This window comes from Myotis yumanensis, unplaced genomic scaffold (genome assembly GCF_028538775.1).
Source record: "Myotis yumanensis isolate MYYU_CA2020_CCGP unplaced genomic scaffold, mMyoYum1.0.hap1 SCAF_1, whole genome shotgun sequence".
Classification (NCBI taxonomy): domain Eukaryota; kingdom Metazoa; phylum Chordata; class Mammalia; order Chiroptera; family Vespertilionidae; genus Myotis; species Myotis yumanensis.
In genome coordinates, this window is record NW_027223752.1 from 10378493 (window position 1) to 10399707 (window position 21215).

Here is a 21215-nt window from a genome sequence, read left to right on the forward strand (position 1 = left end):
TTATATATACACTTTAGAAAATTTGCTCCTATCACTTAACTATGTTTTAATCCTTGAGTCAATATTTTTTTTCTACATATTCTAAAGTTTTTTTTATCATGAAAACATTAACATGTAGACAAAAGTAGAATTTCCATGTATCTTTTGCACTCGAATTAGTCAAGATTTTGTTAGTTTTATCATCCCTGTCTAATTTTTTGTTTAGATTCTGACATTTGTAAACAAATAGCAAACATGTCATTTCACTCCTATATGCTTCAATATACATCTCTAAAAATCTGTGTATTATCTCTCACATACTCATAATGCCATCATCATCCCTAAAACTTTTAAAACTGAAATTTTGTCTTACAACTTATAAGTCTATAAAACTTGGTCTATAATCAAATTTTCCCAATTCTCTCAAAAAATGTTATAGTTGGTTTGTTTGAATTGAGATCCACATAGTATATAATTGCTTTATCTCTTAAGGTGTTTTTTTTAGTTGAAAAATACTATTCCATTTTCTTCCCCTGCCACTGAATGTGTGGCAACTGGGTCAGGTGTGTTATAGAATGTCCAACATTCTGGCTTTTTCTGTTTGCTTCCTTGTCTCATATTTAACTTGTGCTTCCCTGCCATCCCCAAATTTCCTTTAATGGTATAATTCTGCTTATATCTGGTTCAATGTGTTTGGGCAAAAATTCATTAAAAATACATCCATTTTAATGGCTACAGAATATGGGAATAGAAGCAAAACTACCACTACCAGAGTTTACTACATCACTGGAGTTACTAGTATGCCTACGTTCTTAAAATTCCAAAAATATTTTAAATGTCAAATCGAATTTATCAAATTGTATTGGATGTTTAATATTGTTCCAGGTTCAAATATACTTATTGTGCATAAATTCCTACTAAAAACAGATCTGTGTGAAATACAGTGATTGCTAAGTGAGTAACTTTTTTTTCAAAATGTATGCCAAATCTGAGTTATTTTATTCATATCATCAAAGCAAATATCCAGGTGCCCCTCAGGGACTGGGGGAAGCCCCATCAACGTGAGTTGGATGTGACTATGCTGTTACTTCCTGACTCTTGCTCATTTCCAAAAGTTGTCCATATCCAATTAGATGGGAATGTTTTTCTTCCGGGAAAACAATGTTATGTTTTCTGTTATGATTTATTCTGAAACAGATCTTTTTGTCAAACTTATCACTCTATTTCTGTTGTGTGTGTGTTTCTTTTCCTATTACTTTCCTATGTTCTTTAGTTGGTTTCTGTGTTATTTTGCTAGAGCTACCATAACAAAATACCACACACTGAGTGGTTTAAACACCACAAATTTATTTTCCCATGGTTCTGGAGGCTAGAAGTCCAAGTTCAAGGTGTCAGCAGGGCTGGTTTCTTCTAAGGCCTCCTCGCTTTTCCCTGTGTCTTCACATCATCTCTGCGTGTGTCTCTCTTCAAATTTCCCTTTGGTGTAAGGACACCCATCCTCTGGAATTAGGAGCGATGCTAATGGCCTCATGTTATCTCAGTTACCTCTTTCAAGGGCCTATCTCCAAATGCAGTCACACTCTGAGATGCGAGGGGTTAAGACATCAGCGTATGAACTTTGAGTGGGCCTAGTGCAGCCTATAACAGTTACTTGAAATAACCTTCCGTTCTTTGGATATTTCCAGGGTTCAACGTCACTGGCACTTATTGTCTGGGGAGCCTCGACAGACTGCTTTGTGACAACGTTTACACCAACATTGAAAAGCAGCTGCAGTTATCTAAAGTCCATGCGCCACAATCCTAGCACCTTGATCACAAGGGATGAATGGCTCGAAGGGGTTCACCCGTACAGTCGGGATTTTAACATGATCAAAACTTTGCCGGTAAAAAACAAAACACACTAGAAAACCCTGAGCAGGTTGTTTTAAGAATGCCAGTGATGTATTACTTGTGTGGTTGGCTAGCCACTCAGTCTCAGCATTGCTTTCTTAAGATGCTCACGCTCCAGTTATTTTTCAGTCCTCATGTCATTTTAAGGATGTGGTTATTATTTATTTCTAAAATGTAAAAGCTTTCTGATATAATTATTTTTCTTGGTAACTTAGTTTCATCATTATTAACATCATTTATGCATGTTAATAGTGGCATAATCTTAGGATTTTGCAAAATATGAAGTTATTTGCCCTTATTTTGACCCATCCTGAGTGTGTGTGTGTGTGTGTGTGTGTGTGTGTGTGTAATATATATGCTCCATTTCAATGTAGTAACAATTTTAATTTTTGCCTTGTCAGAATCTGTGACTCTTTTTATTTTTTTATCTTTTTAAAATATAAATGATTACTCTTATAACTAGCTTACTACTTACAATTTTTGTGACAAAAAAAAAGCAAATAACCAAACTTGAAGAATTATTTACTAAATATGTCACTAGGACCTTTTATAAGATGTTTAAACTACAGTGGAGCCTTGACTTACGAATTTATTTTGTTCTGAGACCAAGCTCGTTAAGGAGCTCGTTAACTCAAATTACTCTATCAACTCAATGCAAAAAATCAGCCGAGAGACAGCTGGTATCTCAAAAACTCGTTCGTCGGGACACTCGTAAGTCAAGGCCCCACTGTATTTTGCATTGACTTAATGGCCACTGTTTTAGGTACTAAAGAGTTTTTAACTTATTTTCAAGGTTCACATTATATTGCCATGGACTAGGGTTGTTGAAATTCCAGAAAATACTGAATTGGGAGTGTAGGGTGAATAGAAATTTACTTTAATACCTGGAACCAAAAGCAAAATATTTGCTTTGAATGCTTTTCTGGAAAGTTAAGATATTTAAATTGAAGACATAGTAAATAATGAGTTATACATTTTCTTTGTTTAATCACCTGCAGGTAAACTACAGGCCTCCATCTAATATGGGAGTTGCTATTCCACTTACAGATAATTTTTATCATGCAGATCCTAGCAAACCCATACCAAGAAATCTATTTCCCAAGTCAAGGGTAAGTAATTTTTTTACAACTAAACTAGTATTTATTTGAATTCAAGAAATCATTGAGTAAAATTACAGTTGAACATAGCTACAGGGATTAAATGAAAAGGTGCATTTAGTACAATGCTCCATCTGCTCTCGATAGTGATGATGATGATGATGGTAATGATGGTGATGATGGTGATGGTGGTGATAGTGATGATGATGCTGATGATGGTGGTGGTAGAGATGATGCTGATGATGGTGGTGATAGTGATGATGATAATCATGGTGGTGATGATGGTGATGATGATAGTGATAGTGATGGTGGTGGCAGTGATGATGGTGATGATGATGGTGATAATGATGGTGGTGGTGATTAATGGTGCTAGTGGTGGTGATGATAGTGGTGATAATGATGATAATTAATACTACTACTGCTGCTACCCATTTCTCCTACTACTACTTTAGTTCCTTTCATTTTACTGCTACTCCTGTATATGGTTTTAGAATCAAGGACTCTAAAGAGGTCAGAGAACAAAATAGATTTTTTTTAAAACAGCACACACACCAACCCTGCCTTATGTAGTTTACTTTTTTTATGGAATACAATAAATAAAATAAATGAATAAAATATGTAAAATTGTAATAAGTACAAAGAGGAAAAATAAGGCAAGGAATAAGGCAGGGGGTGGGGATGAGTAATGTGGAGAAGGGAATTACAACTCTAAATAGAGTGGTTAAGGAGGGCTTCGCAATGAATGTAACATTTAAGCAAAAACCTGAGAACAGTGGCGGAGTGCACCATGTCGTATCTGACAGAAGAGCATTCCAGACAGACGAACTGTTTGAAACTGCAAAGGCCCAGAGTTGGAAATATGCCTGACATATTTGAGGAACAAAGAGCATTCCAGGATGAGGAGGCCAGTGCGGCTTGAGCAGATCGACCTGGGGGAAATCAGGTCATAGGTAATGCCAAGGCCAGGTCACGGGCAACCTTATAAATCATTGTAAGAATCTGGCTTATGCTCTGTGAGAGGGGAAGACAATGGGGAGTTTTTAACAAAAGAAGCCATTTTATGTCATTGTGTGTGTGTGTGAGAAAGAGAGAGAGAGAGAGAGAGAGAGAGAGAGAGAGGGAGCTCATGAATGGATATGAATGTCTGTTTGTACACATAAATAGGCAGGCAGGTGCATTTTTCTAGAGAGAGATTCCACCGGCATCTATAAAATTTCCTCAACAAGCTACCCTATAATGTACTTGTTCTCTAGTCTCTACCCAGCTCACTCCACACTCCAGAGAGGGCGAGTGCAGCTGGGCTGTTTTCCAGGCAGAACCTCTCCTAGAGTGTAGATGTGCCTCTGTTGGGACAAGCACTCTCCTCTGCTATGGACACTGTGCTTGTCCCTGTGCTGGAGAGGTGAGATGGGTCTGAGGGCTCTTCTCATTCGAGAAAAGATGCTCTCATCCCATTTAGCCCATTTGAAATCCTAATGGGAGCCAAGGAGAGGTCAGGGGTGAAGACTCCTCTTTTGCTCTCTTCTGTATCTGTAGTACCAAGAGCAGTGCCAGGCGTGGGGAATGCTTACAAATTGTTGAACAAACTAATAATACACATTCGCGTGCATATTGTTACACGCACATGCAACATGAGGAGGTTGACTTCTTATCGAATCTTGGATTTCAAGACAAGCTCTACTCCAGGCAATGAGCAACTATAATACTAAGTTCTTCACTTCCAGTTTCTCACAGAGATGCTAGTAAACCTTGTATCACTAGAGTTAAGCCTCGTCTATTGAAATATGACCTTACTGTATTTACATGGGAATCTTTTTTTTAATATATTTTATTGATTTTTTTTTTTTTACAGAGAGGAAGGGAGAAGGATAGAGAGTTAGAAACATCAATGAGAGAGAAACATCGATCAGTTGCCTCCTGCACACCTCCCACTGAGGATGTGCCCGCAGCCAAGGTACATGCCCTTAACCGGAATCGAACCCGGAACCCTTCAGTCCGCAGGCCAACGCTCTATCCACTGAGCCAAACCGGTTTGGGCTTACATGGGAATCTTTAGGGGTTTTATCAGGTTTGGGGCGGAGGAGAGTTGAACAAGAAATGTATTTAATATATACCTGAGTAGATGAGAGTTTTCTATGCATCTTTTGAAATTCAACAGATGTTCATTCCAGCATTTCCAGTGTTATCAGGTGCTGTGCAGACATTCTCTGAGGACACAGCAATAAACATGATAAGCATGATGCCTTTATGGATCTACACTCTACTGGGGGGAGAACGGGCATTAAAGAAAAAGTCACACAAACTAAATAGCATTACGTATCCAGTGCAGTGTTTGTGAGCAGCATGGCCCTGCAGAACCGGAACCAGGATCACCTGGGAATATTTCTAAAAACACAGTTTTCTCATTCTCACCACAGAGCTACTGAATCAGAAACGATGGGATGTAGTCCTGAAATCTGAATATTTTAAAAAAAAAAATCTCCCAGTTGATCCTTACCCTAAAGTTTAAGATAAACATATAGTGGAGACACACAAAACACACATTACGACTGTGGTCCAGGGATGCCTAACCTAGTCCGAGGGAACCAGGCTGAAGATGAGTAGGGTTAACCAAGCAAGGGGAGATGAGGAGGGGTGCAGAGGGTAAAGGGCAGACAAAGAGCATTCCAGGATGAGGCAATACCACACAGAGTTGGGGGAGGGCTCAGTGACTTTGCTCAACAGTATTAGTTAAAAGGCAAATCAAAACCACCATGAGACATCATTTCATACCCGTTAGGCACGTGATCACAATTTATCACTGGCAAGCAACTGAGTGATATTTGGGATCCAATTACAAAGGGGAGGGGGGAGACAAAATTCAGAAAGACTTATTACTGTTGGACTTTTCCCCCCTCTCATCGGGAACTTTGTTTACTCAAGGGACGAATATTTATTGAAGTTTTACTCAGTTTGTAGAAATCCTGCCACAGGAAAATAAAGTCAACCTGTATTAATTCTATTTGCAGAAATCTGGTAAATTCAAACAGTGTGCTAATAAGTCTAATCGGAAGCAGTGTAATTGCACAAAGGATCAGAAGTTTTCATATGCGGTTGCTTTCTCAGATTGCAGAGAAAAGGTAAGGTAATTTTTAATTACCTGAAGACAATGCTTTCATATTACTTAGATTTTTTTTAAATGTGCATTTTGGTTACATATGAAAACTATGACATAGAAATAATGTCTTCTTATGATATAGAACTAAATGTGATACAGAGCTAAAAAAGATCTGGATTTAATTGCCCTCACACAAGTTAATTAACATCACCTGTAAAATAGAACAGTACTTGCACTGCCCTGTCCTTTTCACAGGTTCTTATAAATATACCCATTCATATCTACATGAAAACAATTTGTAACTTATCAAACACCCCATCCACTACATTACGGCGAACATTGATTCATTCAAAAATATTTAGTGTATCAGGTCTTGGATAATAGAAGTTGAAACCCTTATTGTCAAGAAGTTCAATCTGGTAGTGGTAACAAAATACATCCTATATAATAAAAGGCTAATATACAAATTGACCGAATGGCAGAATAATTGGTCGCTATGACGTGCACTGACCACCAGAGGGCAGATGCTCAAGGCAGGACCTGCCCCCCTGGTGGTCACTGTGCTCCCACAGGGGGAGCACTACTCAGCCAGAAACCGGGCTCACAACTGGCAAGCATAGCAGCAGTGGTGGAAGCCTCTCCCGTCTCCACAACAGCTCTAAGAATGTCCAGTGTTAAGAATGTCCAGTGCTTAGGCCAAGTGGGCCTAATCCATCAGCTGGACATCCCCCGAGGGCTCCCAGACTGCAAGAGGGTGCAGAACTGGCTGAGGGACTCCCTTGAGTGCATGAATTTCGTGCACCAGGCCTCTAGTGACAGTATAATACCTTGGTGAAGAGGATGGGTTGTCTCAAATATTTCCTTCTGTTAGTCTCAAAACATTCAAAGATGTATCAAGTTCATATTGGTGTTTGCATTAGCTAAGTTCAATGTGTACTTAGTAGCGCTTTCAAGTAGATCTACTTCAAATGTCTTGTAAAACTATATATATATTTTTTAAGTGATTTATCTTTACATGTAATAAAATATATAGCATTATATTAAGTGACTTATCTCAAAATGGGCATAGGGTCACAGTCAATAAATTATGAGTGCTACGGTTACATACCTCTACAACTCCCCCCTTGCTGAATTACAATAATATTTCTCGAGCATTTACTGTCTACTAAACACTGCTCTGAGCTGTCACCATGATTTCATTTGAAGAACAGCAAAGCCAGGTAATTTGCCAAAGGTCACATCATTCATATGTGATCGAGTTAGATTTGAACTCTGACTCCAGAGCCTGAGTAAATAAAATCCCCAAGAAGGGGGAAAAGTCCAATAATAATAAGTCTTTCTGAATTTTGTCTCCTAGCTTTGTAAGCTGCTTACCAGTAATAAATTGTGATAGCTACCCTAATGGGTATGAGACGGTGCCTCCTGGTGGTTTTGATTTGTCTTTTGCTAATAACTAATAATGTTGAGCACAGTTACTAAACCCTTCCCCATCTCTGCCCTTTGTGCACGGTATTTGACTGACAGGGAGAGAGGTATGAGGGAGCCAGACAGTATCCAGGCCATGCAGTGTCTTATGGGATATAGGTTAGTCAAAAAAGTCAAGTCCTGTGAAAAAGGCCCATAGAAAGTTATGAATTTTGTTAGCACATGTTTGCATAGTACTTTTGGAGTTCACATTGATTCTGCTGTATATAAGAAGCCCATTTCATTTAGAGTATCCAAACTCTTGGGAATGTAGCTATGCGTGCTTTACCAGGAAATCAAATTAGTATTGAAGTTTCCAAATTTACATTCATTCTTGGCATTTGTGTTTTAGGTTCCTCGTTTTAAGTTTCCAGTTCTGCAATATCCAGTTTCTTTGGATATTTACAGTGAGGATGGACACATCCCAATGGAAACTCCATATCTGGTTACTGTGATGGAAGTGAATGGGAGGAAACACTGGGAAATCAGTAGGGTTTGCTTCTTTTCTATAATTATTTTTTATCTCATAAGTGGTATTGTTATTACCTAGATAAGTGGTTTACAAGAACTGCACAAAAGACAACCAGGAGGTCTTTGGAAAAGAATTTGAATCAGTTGACACATTGCTGTTCATTATACTTCTATTATCTTCCACTTATTTCATCATCACTTCCAGTGACCTAGACTCTATGGCATAAAAGCATTTTTGAAGAATTTAAATGTGGAATATTTGAAATCTCTTTTGTAGATTTATAGCAAAAATGATAGATTGAATTTCTGCTACATGTTGGCCTAAGTGTCCCCTTTCACAGGAGACTACAAAAGGTGTTGCCAGATAATCTATTGGATATATCTTCTAATAATATAAGGAAATTTCTTAAAGATTTTATGGTAAAATAATTGGAAAGATACTGAAATATTTTTAAATAAGAATGAAATTTTCCACAATTCAATTTTACCTCAAATATGTAGGCTTTTATTGCATCTTTTGTGATTGTTTATGTATGAATACTTTAAGGCGATCAAGTGATAGACAGATCAATAGAGTTAAATGAAATTTTGATCAGTCATTAATGTTACCAAATATCCAGACTTTTGATATTCAGTGAGTCTTACTCTACCCAACATATGCATTTTTGGAATGAAAAACTAATAAAGAAAACTAAATATTTTGCTTTAACTAACATCCCATTCTCTATGGTATGCTGGAACCTGCTATTACCAACTTTTGAGCACTGATTCTTAAGCCTTCAAGCATTTTGAATACTGGTTGTTAAACCACTGGTAGCTTGAAATTAGCTATGGTGAGAGTATTTACACCACAGCAATTGGCAAATGCTACAATCATAGCTTTTTTTTCCTTTAGATCCTGCAATTTCTAACTCCAACACTACATATCTAAGTTTAGAAAGAACTATAAGAAAGGCAGGAATAACTGATAACTTTTTTGGGAAAAGGTTTCAATGATCTTATTGTGAAACTTTCCAGCCACCTTATTTTAAATCACTTACCAACCACTAAGGCAGTGGTTCTCAACCTTCCTAGTGCCGCAACCCTTTAATACAGTTCCTCATGTTGTAGTGACCCCCAATTTCATTGTTACAAGTTGAACATAATTAAAGCATAGTGATTAGTCACAAAAACAATATGTAATTACATATGTGTTTTCCAATGGTCTTAGGCGACCCCTGTGAAAGGGTCGTCCGACCCCCCAAAGGGGTCGTGACCCACAGGTTGAGAACCGCTGCACTAAGGTGATGCTGAAGTTATCTCGTTGCCAAAGACACAAAGTATGTGTAGGTTAGGACTGGTCATGAGCATGGAGCTGGAAGGAAAGGTCAGCCTGAATTTAGGTGCCCAGAGGTCTTGTCTGTTTCAATAATGCCACTGAAAAGATGTAATGCAAGATATGAGGCCTAATCTCCCGTAAATGTGTACTCCACGAAGTCAAATACAACTGAAAATACAGCATAGCTTGGTCATGTCATGGAGTGAAATCTTTTGTTGTATCTCAATGTCTGTAACAAGTTTTATACAAAGTGAGAAAATAGCATACGTGGGCCTAAAATATACTTCATGTACTTTTAGAACACACTGTACCAGAAAATGTAATGAGACTGAAAAATTACTTAGAATCTATTCTTCATGTCCCAGTATATAATCCTTTAGGCCTCAACTTAAGCGTAAAGGTAAGTGGGCAGCATTTTTGTTTTTCTTGTTTTGAGTTTAAATAAAATGTATATGTCTAGCCCTGGCCAGGTAGCTCAGTTGGTTAGAGCATCATCCCAATACTCCACGGTATGGGTTCAATCCCTGGTTAGTGCACATACAAAAATAAACTGTCTGGCTGGTGTGCTCAGTGGTTGAGTGTTGACCTATGAACTAGGAGGTCACAGTTTGATTCCTGGTCAGGGCACATGCCCAGGTTTCAGGTTCAATCCCCCAGTAGGGGGCATGCAGGAGTCAGCTGATCAATGGTTCTCTCTTGTCATTGTGTTTCTATCTCTCTCTTCCTCTCCCTTCCTCTCTGAAATCAATAAAAATATATATATATTTTAAAATCAACCAATGAATTCATAAAGAAGTGGGACAACAAATCAATGTTTCTCTCTCTCTTTCTCTCTCTCTCTCTCTCTCTCTCTCTCTCTCATATCTATCCTCCCTTCCTCCCTCTTTCTTCCTCTCTCTCTCTAAAAAAAAATCAATAAATAAAAATTTACAAAAAAAAAATTTACTATTTTTTAAAAGTGTATATGTCTAAACCAGTGGTTCTCAACCTTCTGGCCCTTTAACTATAGTTCCTCATGTTGTGACCCAACCATAAAATTATTTTCATTGCTACTTCATAACTGTAACGTTGCTACTGTTATGAACCATAATGTAAATATCTGATATGCAGGATGGTCTTAGGCGACCCCTGTGAAAGGGTCATTTGACCGCCAAAGGGGTCGCAACCCACAGGTTGAGAACCGCTGGTCTAAACCAAGATTGGTCTTAGTTTTAACATATATGGATAAACAGCATCCTTAAAGTATATGGAGAGTGGAAACAGCATCCTTAAAGTATATGGAGAGTGTTTATTTTTTCTCCATTTCCTTCGATGTTATTATTTCTAAAGGTATCTGAAAGTTGAATTTAGCATTAACTTATGATTTTTTGAGCTGATAGACAAGACCAATACGTTATCTATCAAGGTGGAGCAGAAGGGTGTTTCCAAAAGTTAGGGGGAAATGGGCTCTGGTTCCAGCTGCCTATTCAGAAACATGAAGTTGGCATGATCAAAGTAACTGTTGAGAAAGCCAATAAAAGTTAGGGGACCTATTAAAACCATGAATATGAGGATTAGCTCAATGTATGCATGGAGGCCATGTTGGGTTTCCTATCTCTGTTTCTTCATTCTAAAAGTCCAGTAGCAGCGATTTCATCCCTCTGTTTCAAACTCTTGTCCTTCTCCCTCCATTTTTATTTTGCAAATACAGTATATGCTCAGAGCCTTCAGGGGACTGGAATTTTTAATGCAACATCTGTGGGGAAAGGGGCCCCAGTGTATACTTTTACTTAAAGGGACATACATGTCGATGCTGCTAATGATCCGGTATGTTTATTCCACAGGGCTCCGAGCTTTTCCACTTCAGAGTGTCCGTTGTTCCAGGAGTCACTTTTTGTAACTTAGTTGAAGAATTTCAGGTACAGTGAACACACAGGTATCAAGTGGAGTGATGGCTGAGGACATAACAGGGCAGGCATCTGTCCAAAAGACACTGGAGATTAAAAATGGCAGGATCCGTGTGTGGACAAGGCCTGGAGACAGGGGGCCTGAAGAACGGTGGTGACATTGTCAGAGATGATGTAGTTAGGGCGTGCGACAGGTGGCAGGACCCATCGATGCTGGGGACATTTTAATAAGCATCTGTATTTATTTTTGTTCCCTCTCCACCTGCCATATTTATCTAGGTTTTCTGACTTTTAATGCCCTTCCTCTCACCCTCCCCTTCCCATAGTCCCATGCGTCTGTAAAAATTACAATTTCCAGTGCTCCCCTGCCTCTGGGTAGGTGCATTGTAAGAGTAAAGTGTTGAATCTTCCCAAAGCTGTCAAGGTCTAAAGAACGTGGAACCAAAGTCAGCCTCCCCAAATCACCCTATGACAGTGATGGCGAACCTTTTGAGCTCGGCGTGTCAGCATTTTGAAAAATCCTAACTTAACTCTGGTGCCGTGTCACATATAGAAATTTTTTGATCTTTGCAATCATAGTAAAACAAAGATTTATATTTTTGATATTTATTTTATATATTTAAATGCCATTTAACAAAGAAAAATCAACCAAAAAAATGAGTTCACGTGTCACCTCTGACACACGTGTCACAGGTTCGCCATCACTGCCCTATGCCCTATGATGTGCAATGACTCGTTTTGGCTTGCTCGTACAATGACATCTGCCGCCTGTGGGGAATGGGAAGGAATGAGGATTTGATTGCATTGCTTGACTACTCGTTCATTGTCAAATACTGATGCCACATTATCAATAACAAAACCAGCCTTCCGCCGGCCCCCACCTCCTTTCCTTCTCTGTCCTGGCCCTGCCCCAAGCCCAGCCCCAGCGACGAATCTCAGACCTGCGGTGCTGAGAGGCCATGGCAGCAGTGCAGACGCCCAAGATCCTGAGAGAAAACCCACCCCACTAGAGAGAGGAAATAGGAAATAGGGTCTATGAAGCACGTCAGAGGAAATCCCATGATTTTCCTCTTTCTCTTCTCACCTGTTTGTTCCAAAGGCAGCCCCAGGTTCAGGGAACAGCACAATAGTACAGGGGACCACGAGGGAACTTGGCCAACACTGAAGAAGCAGAACAGAGGGATGGAGGGAAAGACGGATTAATTACAATGCTCCCTCTGATGTCCCCTAGCCTTAGCACAGAAAAGGAAGTTCCCTTTTGCAATTACACGGAGCACACGATTGTCTTTCTCATTGGCTACAGACGAGGTCTTTCTTAATAAAATCAAATATCCAATCTCCTCTGATGACCCAGCTCAGGAGAGATTTTTCTTATCTTGGAGTGCCGTAATGAAGACCACATTCAAAATCGAACATTTTTCTCTCAATTCCCCAACCATTCCAGTAGCATTGGATCCATAATCGGAGCTCTAAAGTACCACAGGAGATGGTTAAGCCAGTTAATCCATTATGAGGATGATAATTATCTTTCCAGATTAGAAAGGGGTTTCTCAACTGCTTCCCACACCACTTGGCCAAATCTACCTTTTAAATTGTGTTGCTTATGACACCTACTTCTGCTACCAGTGTTCAAGATTCTTTTAGTTGCATAAAGCAACCTCACTTTTTTTTTTTTTTTTTTTTTGTAGACAGGCTGGTAGTTAAGATTACTCCGGCAATGTATTGCGCCCATGTGGACTGACAGCTTGAAAAAGAGGCTGTTAGAGTGGTTTATTTATGCAACTTGAGGCAATAAAGCTCACGGTGGCGATATTGGAAGTGGACTGGAAATGGTGAATCTGAAAGGGATTGTGGGAGAATTGATGGCAGATAGGGTCTGTTTCTGAGAAAACAGCTACCTCCTTGGGTCACTGGGAGGATGGTGGTACCTTTCACTTGCGTTTCACCCCTGTCAATCCTTTTCCTGTGCTAATCCAATGAGCATTTTCCCACACTCCCCACTGTTCCATTTCCACTCAACTCCACTTCCTTCTGCCTCAAAAGATGATCTTGCTTCCGACTTCACCCAGAAAGCGTACGCCACCGGGCTGGAAGCACCTTCGCCTCCACAGACGCCCACTTCTGCATTTCACAGGCATGGAACCCATTCTCATCCAGAGGCTCAGAGGAAAAGGCGCCTCTGTGCCACTCTGTCAGTCATCCCATCCCTCCTCTAGGAACTTGTCTACTAATTATCCGTTCAGGCAATACAGAGAAACGTTTCTCTATTTTAGCAGGCGGATAGAGGATTTTCTAAAGAGAGGACAGCTGGAATGTTCCTTCTGCTCCTTCTCTTCCGGGAGCTCACTTATTGGTTGAGATCCTGCTCAGGAGGCGCCTTCCCTGACTATGTGAGACCGTTCAACGTGTCCTGGCCCTGTTCCCACGGCACTGGGCTTGGTCCTCCAGAACCCTTGGTCCTCCAGGAAGTTGTCCCGCCATCTGTGGTGCTATCTGCCTCCTCTGCCCCTAAAGACGCAGGATAAAGGCATCGGACGATAAGGAGAATTCTTCTTTCCTGTCTATTGTGCGCAAGTTCCTCCTTAACCAAATTATCAAGAGACTGTTTCCAAGCTTTGTGGCTGCTGAATAAGTCTGGGCAGAATTTTGCTAAATGCCTACTAGTGTCCCCACCGTGTGGGAACCATAAAGTTCAGTGTTTTTGAATTATTAGATTCAGAAAGCTTAAAGACTTTGCTTTTTTCTGTTGCAGATTTACGTCGATGAAGTGCCGCTGCAGTTTCCAGGACACACACTTATTGCCATTGCCACTGCTGTGGTGCTGGTGTGCTTAATTTATGCGACATTTATGTTTCAAATACATACTGTAAGCCCAGGCAAAAGATACCGGAAATTCATTATAAGAAACAAAGCGAACTTACCAAATATCAGTACCAGTCAGTTGCCTAAATTATGAAAATCTGAAGAGTGAATTTAGGATTACCTTCATCTTCTCTTTACTTTCTTGCTGTATTCGACAATTCCTAGAACAATGTATTTACAGGCTCATATAAAAACTAGATAAAAGACTACAGAATTTGGCGTTCAAACTCAAAATTGCCCTCTGTCAATGTGTTTGCCATTTTGTTCTCTTATTTTAAACCCGTCGAAAATTGTTCTGTCAACCCTTCTATCAAGGATTTTTTCCTTGAGAGTCTTAGAAAAATATGAAACGATAACCATCTCCGGGTGAGTTGGGTTTTCTGTACTTTTCGGCTTTTGCTGACTGGAGCCCGTTCTGTGGGATCTGAGGGCCTGAGCCTCGCTCTCTCCACGGGGAGAGCGGCCCGCGGGCCTGCCGGGGCATGACAGGTGGTGAAGGAGACTAACCTGCAGGTGAGCTTTCAGAGCATCATGGGAATTAAAGTCGGAGCCAGTTGGGTTCCTCAAAGCAATTTCACGAGCCGATTGTAGTACTAGCGAGAGGGGAACATGGCCTCCATCACGGGGGTGTTGGAAGGACACAGCGTCTGGGTGTGTATTGCTTTACAAACCTCCGTGCGGCGTGTAGAATGCCAAAGATGAATCTCTGTGTGCTGTCTGACTGCCTGTTCCCAAGCTGTCAGAAGATGGCCGTCCATTCCGGGAGCAGTCACGCTCCTGGAGAAGCTCAGGAGCAGCAGCACCGGAGGAGAGGCGGGGATCGAGCCCAGAAGAGCCAGTTCTGAGAGCTGGGAATCATGGCTGTGCCGTACACCATGAAAGTTCTTTGGAGAAGCCTGGGAGCGAGGCAGACACAGAACGAGACTCGGGAGCCAGACATCTGCGGTGGGGCCCTGCATTGCCACCTAGCATGGTGCCCATCAGTCAGTCCAATCCCCGAGAAGCCCAGCTACAGCCTCAGCTGGCACACTGAGCACAGTAGCACTATGACAATGAACTGGGATCCTGTTACGTTCTTCAGTCTTTGATCAAACATCTCAAAACTCCCAACCCATAAAAATTTCCCCAGAGAGTTGACCATAAAATAACACATTTCTATAACTTGCAAGTCCATGGTGTAACTCTTTTCTGTCCTGGTTATGCTTAACACCCTCCCATTTATTTTGCTTCGGAATCCAACATTCCACTAAGAATGGGGCCCAGGAGGGATTTTGAGATTTAGCCTGCAAGGGAGGCACATGGGGACGTGGCAAAGGTTTCACCGAAAGAAGCATTTTTTTTAATTTTTATTCTTTTTTTTACTCAATGTCTCCCCATTCACCATACAGACCAGGCAAAGAGCCTGAGCTGAGGTGTATATGGGGTAAGTTTACTCTGCCTCCTATTTCTGTACAGTCAGTGTAAGAACACAGCCTGTGGTAAGCACCAGGAGGCCCCGAAAGAAGCATTTGAACGTTAATTGGCTGGCCGAGTGTATAGTCAGCTTTTGCAGCGGCAGCACCCTTCCAGCCTCAGTTCTCAGTGGGGGTGACAATCAACACGTGTTTCCTGCTCACCAGTCCGTGGGTTGGCCTGGGCAGGCCTGCTCCAGGCAGGTCTGTCCCACATGTTCGCCCTCTGGAACACGGGCTGAAGGACAGCAGTCACCTGGCAGCTCTTCTCATGGCCCAGGACCAGACACCAGACCCAGCCAAGCCATCTGAACGGTCTGAAGCAAGGGATGCCCATCATGTCCCATTAGCCAAATCAAATCACGCTGCCCCTTGCCCTGTGCCAGTGGGACAGGGATGTGTTCTGCTCTCACTCCAAATATCAAGTTTTTAGGATCCCACTCTTACCTGGATGCTTTCAAGCTATTGCCCCATGACCAACTCCACAATTTAGTGACATAATAACCATTTTATTGGCTCAAGATGGTGTAGTCTGGGCTGAGCTGAGCTCCCTCGTTCTTCTGGTCTTGCCAGGAGTCACTTGCACATGGCCTTCAGCAGGCAGGGGCTGGGCTCCACTGAGCACCTGGTGTCTGAGCTTCTTTCTCTCTCTATGTGGTCTCAGGGCCTCTCCCTTCTCAAAAAACCAACCCACATGGCCTCCCTTTGTAGCTTCTCTATCAGGGCAGCTGGAGCCCTTATCAAGGCGCCTAAAAATGCAAAAGAGGGAGCTGCCACACTTACGCCTAGTGCTAGCACAATGTTACCCACACCCTACTGGCTAAAGGACGCCTAGCCCAGATTCAAGGGGAGAGGACTATGCATGATCATGACTATTGACAGGTGAGGTTGGTTCATTGAAGGCCACCAGTGCAACAGACTATCAGAAACCACCTGCTCCGCAAGTCCAGGCTCCTTTGTATGCTGGGGCTTCCTAACTCCCCTCTCTGGCTCCTCAGCTGGTTTGACTGGAATAGCTGTGGGCTGGCCAGGCCTCTGTCTCCCCACATGGCTTCTCCATGGAGGTGGCTTAGGCTGACTTACAGACTTGTGCTGTCATCGCAAGTGGACTTCCTACGCGGAGGTTGGCTTCCAAAACACAAACATGGGAGCTCCCTGATCTTCTTTAATATTTGGACAAGGAAGTCTCCGAATGTCTCTTCTGCTTCATTCTATTGGTCAAGGTGTCCCGAAGCCAGCCCAGATCCAAAGGGAGGAGAAATACACTCCGTCTCTCTGGAGCGGCAAGGTGACACTGCAAAAGAGCCTATGGGGCCCTAGCCAGTTTGGCTCAAGTGGATAGAGCAGTGATGGCGAACCTATGACACGTGTGTCAGAGGTGACACGCGAACTCATTCTTTTGGTTGATTTTTCTTTGTTAAATTGCATTTAAATATATAAAATAAATATCAAAAATATGTCTTTGTTTTACTATGGTTGCAAATATCAAAAAATTTCTATATGTGTCACGGCACCAGAGTTAAGTTAGGGTTTTTCAAAATGCTGACACGCCGAGCTCAAAAGGTTCGCCATCACTGGGATAGAGCATCAGCCTGCGGACGGAAGGGTCCCAGGTTCGATTCTGGCCAAGGGCACATACCTGGGTTGCATACCTGGGTTGCGGGCTTGATCCCCAGTGTGGGGCATGCAGGAGGCAGCCGATCGATGATTCTCTCTCATCATTGATGTTTCTATCTCTCTCTCCCTCCCCCTTCCTCTCTGAAATCAATAAAGATATATTTTTTTAAAAAGAGATCCTATGGGTCAGGAGGAATTGTTGCAGTCATCTTTGGAAATGTAAGCTGCCACTTTGATGTTCACCAAAGAAATCTACTTGGGCTGTGGACTCAACTAGCAATCTACTTCGGAGATCCACAATATCAGTTTTGCACCAGCTCATCATCGTCTCAGCTTTTGACCACCAGGCAATGAAAGCTTCATTCCGAAGGATCACAAAATAGCTCTGACCAAGATTATTTTGTATAGACTGATGATTTTGAAATTTGAGTTTGTCAGCACCAGCAGAAGCCACCATTCAAACCTGAAGAACCAACATTTCTCTTTCAGTATCCACCTCCCTCCCCCCAACCCAAACCCATGTCATGTCACACTCAGTGGGCCCAAGACCCTGCACTACCCCAGGCAGCTCCAGGCTGCAGCAGCAGGCACCCTGGTCATTTTCACACACGGCCATTGTGTGACTAAGTTCCACCCCACCACAACTTCCGTCTCTGGGTCTCTGCCCCAAGGGAAAATGCTAAGCAAGAATTGGCTGAAGGAGTCTAAAGCGGTTGGTTGTTCAAAGATGGATCAGCTATGGTCACGGCACAGGGTCACACAACGCAGACCTAGCCTTCTGCTCATTGGGACCATTCCCAGAGAAGAAGAAGAAAATCATTTTTCAGCTTGGCAATGCCTCCACTTGGTGAGGAACAGGAAACGTTGCATGCAGCCCATGGGGAGCAGAGAGGATGCCTGAGAGGTGAGTATCAGGGACTGTGAAAATGGAAGCAACAGGCTAACTGCAATGCTGTACCCACAGGAAGGGGGGGGCAGGGGGGGACGGGGGAAGAGCTGGGATTGGTGGACCAGGCTGGAAGTGGGACAAACATTTCTCCTTCCACCTCCAAAGAAGGTAGTGTGCCCACCCCATCGGCCCCATCAATGCACCAGCCTTTTCACCAGTAGCTCCCAATGTGCAGCCGTGGCCCAGGCGGGGCGGGGCAGGGGTGCTGCCAGTCACCTAAGCTCAGCACCTTAGTTTATCCACCTCTCCCCCAACCCCGCTGGTGTGAGGAGCAAATATTGAAGAACAGGTATGCCCTGAGCACTGAGAGGGCTGGCGGTGGAGGCCAACCAGTGTCCTTAGAACCTCAGTCTGTCTTAGAATTGGGAGCCAGTCCCACAGCTCACAGCTGCCATCCTCCTCCCTTCCTCCCCTCCTCCCACTCTTCCCCTGCCTGCCTGCCTCCTCCTCCCCTGCCATTCTGCTCCTCCCCATCCTCCAGCTCCTCCCCTGCCTGCTTCTCCCCTGTCCTCCAGTTCCTCCCCTGTCCTCCAGCTCCTCCCCTGCCTGCTCCTCCCCTGTCCTCCAGTTCCTCCCCTGTCCTCCAGTTCCTCCCCTGTCCTCCAGCTCCTCCTCTGCCCTCCTGCTCCCCCCCTGTCCTCCAACTCCTCCTCTGCCTGCTTCTCCCCTCTCCTCCAGCTCCTCCCCTGTCTGCTCCTCCCCTGCCAGCTCCACCTCCCAGCCTTTTTTACTTTCTGTCCCCTGTCCCAATTATAAATGTAAACAACTTTGTGAAGATCCTTCTATACCTTTCTTTCAGTTCACATGTAGTCCTATCTGCCAACCCACTATAAATTAACTGAGTGGCCATGGAAAGATTGATTCTGGAAGCAAGGAAAGGAATGATTACAGGCTCTATTGTCAGTGATCTGGTGCTTTTTCCATGTGAATGAAAATATACTACAGCATCTGTTAGACCTTAAACCTTCAAAGGTTCATGTAGGGTGAAAGACTTTGACCTCAACACTTGTAGTAGGACCTATGCACTTAAACCTCCTAGTAAAGTGGCTGCTGTCCCTCTCATTGAAACATTCAACTCTACCCTCGACCTCACATCAGCTTTAGCAAGTCCTTATGGGCACTGTGCATCCACATTCTCTTGGTATCTGTTTGGAAAACCAAAGAATTCAGACAACAGTCATTGCCTGTGAAATGTTGCTTAGTTACGTGTTACGAGTAAATCTTGGTTCGTTCCGTATTTAAAACAGGGCTATTCTCATGCATAATTTTTCATTGTTACACACATTATAGTTAAAAGATATTAGCATCATCGGAACACCTTTAAAACCATGAGAAACATGGACAAATATGTGGTGTTTAGGGACATTTACTTTTTTAGCATCACGGTAAAACTTTAGGGTAATAGCAGTATTGCTATAAAGGCAATGATGATGATGATGGCTAATTGGTTTCTCCTTTCTGGAATGGCAAACATTGTCCCCTCTTCACTCAAGGCCTAGGAATACACTCATGTGTTCAGGGCGGTCAGAGTAGCAGCGATTGGTCGCAGGTGGTTGCTTGTGTGCATGGTGTCTGTAACAGGGGGGCCCCCTGGAGAGGTTGCTGGTAGTTGTGCTGACTGGGGGCTTCTGGGCATGTTGGAGCAAAGGTGTCTTTTTCTGATGGAAAAGAACTTTTCTGGCAGAGAAAAGTGATAGCCATAGTCTCTCTGCCTCTAGACTTGTAATCTGACCTTCCTCGAACATGCTTGCATTCCTAGAATAAACCCTACTGGATCGTTGGGTTTTGTTTTCCTCGTACACTGTTGAGTCTGGCTAACTAGTCATTTATTCTGGACCTGGCGACTGGACGTGTCACTGAAACGAGCCTATAATTTTCCTTTCTGGACCTGTGTCTGGTTTTTGGCATAAATGTCGTTCAATCATAAAATGAGTTTGGCCGCTGTGCCTCTCCGCTTCCATGGAAGTGTTCACTTAGGACATGGATTGTCTGTTCCAGAAGGATGTTATCACTCACGGGAAAAGTGATTGACAGCAGGCCTCTCTGGGTTTCACTCTTCTTCCTACTTGATCCAACCGCCTGGGTTTACTGATGTTTAATTTTACTGAGTACTCTATTTTTTCATTCTCGTTTTCTACCCCAGTGCCTTCTAAAAGCATTTCTTCTCTTGGTCTTCCAGCTTAGTACTTTCTTCTCCCATGATCAATGTGACCATTTATTTATTCCGTACGCTGAGTTTCTTGACTTGATATTATTCACTTATTTGACATAATCATTCAGCCCCAGGCGCTGTTCTGGGCCCCCACTAATCTGTAGCCTGTAGAAGGGACAATGAGCAGATTGTTTTTCCCTCCTCCCATAGATGCTTTCCCCTCGGTGATGGAAGGGATATTTGTTTCTTTTCTTTTCTTTTTTTTAAAATATATTTTTATTGATTTTTTACAGAGAGGAAGGGAGAGGGATAGAGAGTTAGAAACATCGATGAGAGAGAAACATCCATCAGCTGCCTCCTGCACACTCCCTACGGGGAATGTGCCGCAACCCAGGTACATGCCCTTGACCGGAATCGAACCCGGGACCCTTCAGCCCGCAGGCCGACGCTCTAACCACTGAGCCAAACCGGCGAGGGCGGGACATTTGTTTCTCAGTGCAGCCCTTGTTTAATGTTAGAACAGATATGTTTGTTTGTGGTGCTTCTGTTTTTAACTTTATTCTACACTAAAGATGGCTCCTTTTTCTAATACAGCAATATATATGTCAGCTTTGAGGTGCCCCTTATCTCTCACTTTAGACTTTAGAAATAGCATATACATCTTGAAGCGACAAAACTTTCAGATTCTAATAATTTGTTTTAGTTTGGTGGAGAGAATGTGCTCTTTGTTTTCTTTCCTAATTTGAGAGCATGCATATCTATTCATCACAGACGTTCGTTCATTCATAATAAATAAATATGCAATATTTATTTGTTTGTTTAGCATGTGTGTTCCAGGACACATGCTAGGTGTTGGGGCTGTAAAGATGCAGAGAGCGTATCTTCTTCCCTTATAGAATCTGGGATCTACCAGGCGGAAAAATGTAAGTTCAACCAAAAATATTCAGGTATAGGGCCATGACAAAGAAGTTCTTAGCGACAT

At 42.5% G+C, this 21215-nt stretch overlaps 1 protein-coding gene and 1 non-coding gene across 2 annotated transcripts in view; one reads left to right on the top strand and one right to left on the bottom strand.

Moving 5' to 3' along the window:
- LOC139004173 (cation channel sperm-associated auxiliary subunit beta-like) overlaps positions 1-21215 on the top strand; it is a 104450-nt gene that overhangs the window by 65898 nt on the left and 17337 nt on the right. Inside the window, exons 20-26 of the mRNA XM_070407328.1 lie at positions 1665-1862; positions 2868-2978; positions 5975-6085; positions 7880-8015; positions 9616-9716; positions 11140-11214; positions 13955-14138. Coding sequence (XP_070263429.1) covers positions 1665-1862; positions 2868-2978; positions 5975-6085; positions 7880-8015; positions 9616-9716; positions 11140-11214; positions 13955-14138 — 916 coding nt within the window. The remainder of the gene's footprint in view (positions 1-1664; positions 1863-2867; positions 2979-5974; positions 6086-7879; positions 8016-9615; positions 9717-11139; positions 11215-13954; positions 14139-21215) is intronic.
- On the bottom strand, positions 15428-15559 carry LOC139001418 (small nucleolar RNA SNORA51). The gene has a single exon (XR_011470006.1). It is a non-coding gene; the product is annotated as a small nucleolar RNA SNORA51 (small nucleolar RNA).